The sequence below is a fragment of the Salmo salar genome, chromosome ssa29 (genome assembly GCF_905237065.1).
Source record: "Salmo salar chromosome ssa29, Ssal_v3.1, whole genome shotgun sequence".
Taxonomy (NCBI): domain Eukaryota; kingdom Metazoa; phylum Chordata; class Actinopteri; order Salmoniformes; family Salmonidae; genus Salmo; species Salmo salar.
In genome coordinates, this window is record NC_059470.1 from 19,837,661 (window position 1) to 19,844,672 (window position 7,012).

The 7,012-nt window shown below is 41.2% G+C and overlaps 2 protein-coding genes across 2 annotated transcripts; one reads left to right on the forward strand and one right to left on the reverse strand.

The window, feature by feature from the left end:
- Positions 1–392: 392 nt before the first annotated feature.
- LOC106590238 (fat storage-inducing transmembrane protein 1) lies at positions 393–1,529 on the forward strand. The gene is given in 6 exon segments (XM_014181038.2): positions 393–571; positions 829–906; positions 908–979; positions 981–1,236; positions 1,238–1,327; positions 1,329–1,529. Coding segments are annotated over 6 exon segments (876 nt in total).
- Positions 1,530–1,801: 272 nt separating this feature from the next.
- Positions 1,802–5,886, reverse strand: LOC106590261 (proteasome activator complex subunit 1). The gene is made up of 11 exons (XM_014181079.2): positions 5,591–5,886; positions 5,253–5,285; positions 5,089–5,151; positions 4,832–4,933; positions 4,632–4,689; positions 3,290–3,387; positions 3,057–3,125; positions 2,844–2,911; positions 2,650–2,704; positions 2,460–2,546; positions 1,802–2,123 (listed from the first exon to the last, which is right to left on the reverse strand). The coding sequence occupies exons 1-11, from the start codon at positions 5,627–5,629 to the stop codon at positions 2,043–2,045; spliced, it is 753 nt and encodes a 250-aa protein (XP_014036554.2). The 5' UTR covers positions 5,630–5,886; the 3' UTR covers positions 1,802–2,042.
- Between the last annotated feature and the right edge of the window lie 1,126 nt (positions 5,887–7,012).

The window sequence follows — 7,012 nt, forward strand, 5'->3', positions numbered from 1 at the left end:
AGAGAAAGGCACTTTATAATAAAGCCATGATAACATTTGCAATGTGGCATAGGCTACAGTTGAGCAGAGGCATTTTTAGGATTTCTGAGTTTAAATGTATAGAGATAAAGTAGAGGGAACACTGGAACACCAAGGATAGGAGTGCACAGCACAGCACTGAACAGATAAAGCTGCAGTACATACTCCATAACAGAGTACACTCTCGGCCAACAAGAAGAGGTAGGAAGAGGATGATAAAAAAATGAAAGAATATAAAGATGTGACTGAAGAAAAGTGAATAGAAACAACGGACCGAAAGATTGAAAACAAAATCAAATGGAATTTTTGAAAATGAACATATGTAAACTACACCAGTGGCTAAGGAACAGAGCCGACCAGGGAAGCTCGTCATGATGTTCCTCAACACAGTTCTGGTGGTTGTGACAGACCTTTGGGCTGGACTGCTTGGTAGTGCCATATTCAGACACCATTTTCACCTCCTGTTGTCAGGCGGGGTTCTGTTTGGACCAGCGCTGAGTCTGTGGGTGTCCAAGTACAGCATCTTTGCAAACAGAAACCACTACCTCTGCAGGTGAGAAGACTGTCGCGACATAGACCAACACCCAACAGTATTATGGGGATTAAATGGGCATGATATAGAATATTGGAGAGAGTACATAAAAGTTACATTCTTTCTCTCTTACTGTTGCTTTGTGATAATGAATGTGTTGTTTATGCTACCTGATTTCACACAGATAATATTCACCCAGTATCTATACCATCTAGTTCTGTCCCGAGCTATATAGCCATCTTACATTTACTGTAGAAGTCTGCTTTGAATTCTCTCAGGATGTTCCTGTGATCGTGCTGGGGTTGGGCCTGTGTCTTCACGGGCTCCTTCATCTTCCTCTTCTCCATCCGTCGATCCCCCTCTCTCCCTTCGCCACCTCTCACGGATAGCTGTCATGTGAGTGCTGTGGTGGTGCTGTCACCATCTTCTGACTGCTGGAGAATGCAGCAGGTAGCGGCTACAAGCCAATGCCTGCTACCCTGGATGGGGGCCTGAATCTGGGCCAGGGAACCAGTGTCCCAGGGCAGTCTTTACTCTTGCTCCATGAGGGCAAGGCCTCATGCCTGAAAGCGGACATGCTGTTACAAGGCTGGGAGGTCTCCGAGGACACCCTCTGCCTCTGCTGCCTGCTCCTGGCTGAAGAGAATGCCATATTGAGGCCCTACCTAGCACTAGGAGGTCCCTCAGGGGGCCCCACGGTGCCTGCTCTTCCTGCTCTGTGTCTCCCTGCTGGGCTTGTGGCTGATCATGCTGCTCTGGCTGCTGGCTCACTTACCATAGGTTCCCCTCCCAGCTGCTGGGGGGAGCTCTAGGATATCTGGTCTGGAGGGGGCTGTACCAGGGCTGGTATCATTTGCAACCCAGCTGATGCTGTCCTGGGTGGCCTGGAGAGGGACTACTCACCACCACTCAGAGAGCAGTGAGAGAGATGTCCATGACGTGTGGAGGCACTGACCAAAAAATGTATGTCTTCAGATAAGAATGGTTGCCACTCCACAGCAAAAAAAAGTCTCTGCTTGATATTTTATAAAAACTGTAAGTTATCATTTTTGTTTGCGCTTTTCTGGTGCTTTATATTCAATGGGATAACTCCTAACACCAATAAGATCGAATTGGATGATAACAGGACGATGACGTACATTACCACAGGATTGAGTGAAGTCTCAAACTTTTCACATCATGTTTCCTAAACAAAATATTTAAATACTTTCAAATCTCACCTTGAGGCAAAAAAGCACAACTCACTTCATGTTATGTCAGTTATCACTGCTTTATTTTGAAATCTGAATAAAAATGATTGTGTAATACAGCAGGGTTATTTTTATCATTGATGAAAATGAAAACGTTTTTAAATGAACTGTCTGAATGTATTCAGTTACCCAACAACCATCTTAACATGTTACACTACACGATTTGTATCATAACCAGTGAATGGTTGCGTTGGAGTAGGTGTATTGCCGTCTCCAGTGCACATAAAACAGTCAGTTGATCATCAGTAGATGAGGGCTTTGCAGTCCCCTCTGGGCTTCTTGATCTTGTCATAGTTCTTGTTAATTATGTCCAACAGCACGGCCTGGTGAGTGGGTGACAGAAATAGCAGGGTAATTACATCACTGAAATATTTCATCATCATCACTTACACCATCCTTTCATGACAAGGGCATCAAACAGTGGAAGATGTCAGGGTAGGTAAGTACAATGAAAATAGCAGGAGAGGCATTGTAATTATCGAATCAATCAATTTCTTAACAGGGTAAGGTTTCCAATGACAACTTGAGGTCTCTTGAGGTTAATACTTGTTCACACTGGTAAATGTTATTCAACTCTGGGTTGAACATTATGGGGATGCTGAGCACTTGAACTCTAATGAAGGGAAAAAAGGAATGATACATAAGGCATCTTGGCTTACATAAGTGTTGCGGATCTCCAGAACCACGATGCGCAGCTCACAGTACTGGTACTGGTCCAGCTCATGCACCAGCTGCCTGTAGTCTCCCTTGAGTTATAAGTATACACAATATGGTTAACACACACACCAATGAAAGTGAGCATGTGCATGCATGCACACACACACACACAAAACACAGAGTTATACTAACCACATGTGGCTCTTTTGAGGCCTTGTCAACAGCATCCCCTCTCTCACTGTAGTACCTGACAACACATCAAATAATGAAGGTGTGTGTTAGTCACATTAACACATTGATTACATAACAAATTAGATAGTATGTAGGTAAAGAGTAATTACACAACAAATTGAAATCATTTTGATATTTTGGTCTAAGTCTCTTACTTTGAGATCTGTGTCTGGAATCCCTCAATCTTTGTGCGAGTGTTGGTCAACAATTCAAACACTTTTTCCTGTGGAAAAACATTCATGAATATAGGCCTGCACAGGTAACAAACATAATATAACTGATGAATGGCTATAATATATATATATATATATATATAAAACAGATATGACAATAATATCTTATTCATCTCAGAAAGTCATAAGACTGACCTGCACAGCTACCCCAAAGTTGTTCCCATCTTCAATTTTGGGAATCTGAAGTTGCACCCACATTGACACCTGCCAGAGCAAGAGATTATAGAATGTATGCATTTCTATACACACTTGCCTTGCAATTACACATGCCTTCTCACCTATTTAGCAATAGAGATGTGCTAGTGAATCTTAGATGTAAAATAACAGTTTGGCCAATACAGAGTAACAGAGACAAAAGGCTGACTGACGGTGTTGAGTTTCTCCTTCAGTATCTGGATCTGAGGCTTGATCTCCTTCAGAAGACTTTCCACTCTCTCGTTGCAGGGGATCGGACCACAGGCAGGCCCTAGGGAAAAACACCATCAGAAAACCCAGAGTAGGACGAAGCTATCCCAATGCACTGATCTAAGATTTGAGTGTCCCCTCTAATGGTTAAAAGTTCAGACGCAGCTACTTTAAACTGAGCATACAAAACATTAAGAACTCTTTCCTTGACATAGACTGACTAGGTGAATACAGGTGAAAGCTATGATCCATTACTGATGTCACTTGTTAAATTCACTTCAATCAGTACATGAAGGGGAGGAGACAGGTTAAAGAAGGATTTTTAAGACTCGAAACGATTGAGACATGGTTTGTCTATGTGTGCCATTCAGAGGGTGAATGGGTAAGGCAAAATATTTAAGTGCCTTTGAACGGGGCATGGTAGTAGGTGCCAGGCACACCGGTTTGTGTCAAGACTGCAACGCTGCTGGGTTTTTCACGCTCAACAGTTTCCTGTGTGTATCAAGAATGGTCCACCACCCAAAGGACATCCAGCCAATGACACAACTGTGGGAAGCAGGGGCATGGGAAGCATTGGAGTCAACATGGGCCAGCATGCCTGTGGAACGCTTTCGACACCTTATAGAGTCCATGCCCCGACGAATTGAGGCTGTTCTGAGGGCATAAGGGGGGGTGCAACTTAATATTAGGAAGTTGTTCCTAATGTTTGGTGTATCTCAATATCAAACCATTTCTGGGTAACAATTAAGTACCTTACTGTGATTGTTTATTTTTGACCATTTGAATGTAAAACAAAAGTAGCTTCTTAGCAAAAAGCTATTTCTCAAGAAAGAATTTTGCTCGGGCCGTCTGGCAGTGGTCTGAAGAGGGAGGGGAAAACTAGCTGTTATTGGCAGAGAGGTTTATAACTCTTTCTTATTGGTCTATTCCCAAATTGACCACCTGATGATATCACCAGGCAGGCCAAAACTCCATCCCACCAAAACAGGCTGAAATTATTTCAACCTATGTGTGGAATTATATATAAAACACAGGTAAAACACATTTTTGACTGCATTGGGCCTTTAAAGTGTCACTCTAGTCTAATTTTCACCTCATTTAACCTGATTTACTTAATAAAATGTATATCTCAAAAGATGGTCAAGGTATGTCATGACATAGCACAAGTGGGGATATCGCTTTTCAACAGTAAAAGTAAAAAAATCTCTGGAGGACATTTTTTAAATTAGGAGATGATCCCAGATCTGTGCATACGGCAATTTAACATCCAACTGTGGTGGTACATCAGTGGTATTGTGTCTTTACCTGCATCTTCATCTTCTTTATCGCTGTCCTTCTCTTTCTTTCCTTCCTTTGCTTCTTTCTGACAAAAAAAGTGAAAAGAGGAATGGGGTAAAGGATTTGCAAGATTCATCAATTTGCATGGTTGACACTACTTTTAATGATTCCAGTGTAATCCAAGGGGTTAATCATGATATAATGCTGAATTAGTGAAATGTCTGTACCTCCTCTTTCTTCTTTCTCTTTGCCTCTTCTTTTGCTGGGTCTGGCATTGGGATGTCCAGAGGTGACTTCAGAGCTGCCAGGCCATCAGTGCTAAAGGATTTCTGGGGTCCATTTCAAGGGGTATGAATTATAAACAAAGCATTGACAAACAGCTCGTATTTGCCTACTTACAATAGCACTGTGTCAATGTATCTGGACTGAAATCGAAAGGTGTTTTTTCGAAAGGTGTTTTTTCATAGTCAACATCTGTCCATACCTTCAATAGCATCTCCATCTCTGCAATCTTCTGAGGGAAGAATGATGTGACCAGGGTCTCTGCCTATAACGCGCAGGAAATACATCAGTTACCAACGTTGGACATAGTCATGATTACCATCTAAAATGTGCTTATTAGACTATCAAAATAAATATGTCAGTTACCTCTTTAGTGAGCCGAGTGCAGAAGTCATCGACCTAGGAAATTGAAACCAAAGAAATACGATTTATTTATTTTTGTAAATGAAACTGTATGCAAGGCACAGCAGCAAACCCAACTCCCACTGTCTCTACTTTACACCTGACTACGATAGCCGGGGTAAGGGTCACCTGATGTGGCCTCACCTGGATCTACTGTTGGTCTAATTATCAAAACGCCTTGAAGATTATCAGGGCTGGTAAGTTATCTAAACACACACGATATTGGTAGGCTACAGCCATGAATGATTATAGGTTACATTTGGCTTCTGTTTGTTATTACACAATTTAAATTGACAACCTACCATCTTCCTGGACTCCGGGCGAATGTCTATGGAAGTCATCTTGTGTGATGGGAATATATTTATTTGATAGTCAAAAAAATACCCGTTTCAATGCAATAATAGGCAAGAATTAAATAGTTGACAGAATGCGCGATTATCCTAAATGTCTAATGGTACACAACGCGGAAAACAGTCGCAGTTAGTCAGCACAAAAAGTGAAAATGAAAGTAGGTAAACACTTTTCAGTGTTCCGTACTTTCCAGTTTTGAAGCTCAAGATGCAGCATCGTGGGATTTGTAGTTTAATTGTGGCTTTAATAACCTGCAGACACTAGGCCCTCCATTTAATGAGTTTGACACCCCTGCTATAGAAAGCAATAGTAATGGCGTCTTTTTGTAGGCACGAACGCTGCCATGGCTCGTTGGCAAAAAGGCTATGGGGAAATGAAACGGAGGACCACTGGGCTGTTGGGGTCAACACCTTGAATGGCACTTCGGTGCTCACACATTCTAGTGTGTAACTCCCTTGAGGTCTCTCCGACACAAATTAACCCGCACTGGCAGATCGCAATGCGAGAATTTCAATTTATGGTAATTTAGATTTTTATGGATTTGATCCAGCAACTTTTCGGTTACTGGCCCAACGCTCTAACCACTAGGCTAACTGCCGTACTTTAAAGTACTACATAAGTAATTTTGGGGGGTATATGTACTTTACTATTTATATTTTTGACAACTTTTACTTTACTACATTCCTAAAGAAAATAATGTACTTTTTACTCCATACATTTTCCCTGACAACCAAAAATACATTTTTAATGCTTAGCAGTAGAAAAGGGTGAAATTCACGCACTTATCAAGAGAACATGTGAAATGGTGCCTTCTGCTTTGATTAATATAAGGAATTTGAAATGATTTACACTTTTACTTTTGATACTTAAGTATATTTTAGCAATTACATTTACTTATGATACTTAAGTACAGTTGAAATCAGAAGTTTACATACACCATAGCCAAATACATTTAAACTCAGTTTTTCGCAATTCCTGACATTTAATCCTAGTAAAAATTCCCTGTCTTAGGTCAGTTAGGATCACCACTTTATTTTAAGAATGTGAAATGTCAGAATAATAGTAGAGAGAGATTTATTTCAGCTTTTATTTCTTTCATCACATTCCCAGTGGGTCAGAAGTTTACATGCACTCAATTAGCATTTGATAGCATTGCCTTTAAATTGTTTAACTTGGGTCAAACATTTCAGGTAGCCTTCCACAAGCTTCCAACAATAAGTTGGGTGAATTTTGGCCCAATTCCTCCTGACAGAGCTGGTGTAACGGAGTCAGGTTTGTAGGCCTCCTTGCTCACACACGCTTTTTCAGTTCTCCCCGCATATTATCTAATGGAATTGATGTCAGGGCTTTGTGATGGCCACTCCAATACCTTG

Excerpts from the sequence above, each read along its gene's own strand:
- LOC106590261 (XM_014181079.2), bottom strand. The coding sequence starts at position 5,629 with ATGACTTCCATAGACATTCGCCCGGAGTCCAGGAAGATG. Across the intron at positions 4,934-5,088 it reads AGATGGAGATGCTATTGAAG|AAATCCTTTAGCACTGATGG; the intron begins GTATGGACAGAT and ends AATGGACCCCAG. Across the intron at positions 4,690-4,831 it reads AGAGAAAGAAGAAAGAGGAG|AAAGAAGCAAAGGAAGGAAA; the intron begins GTACAGACATTT and ends TTTTTTTGTCAG.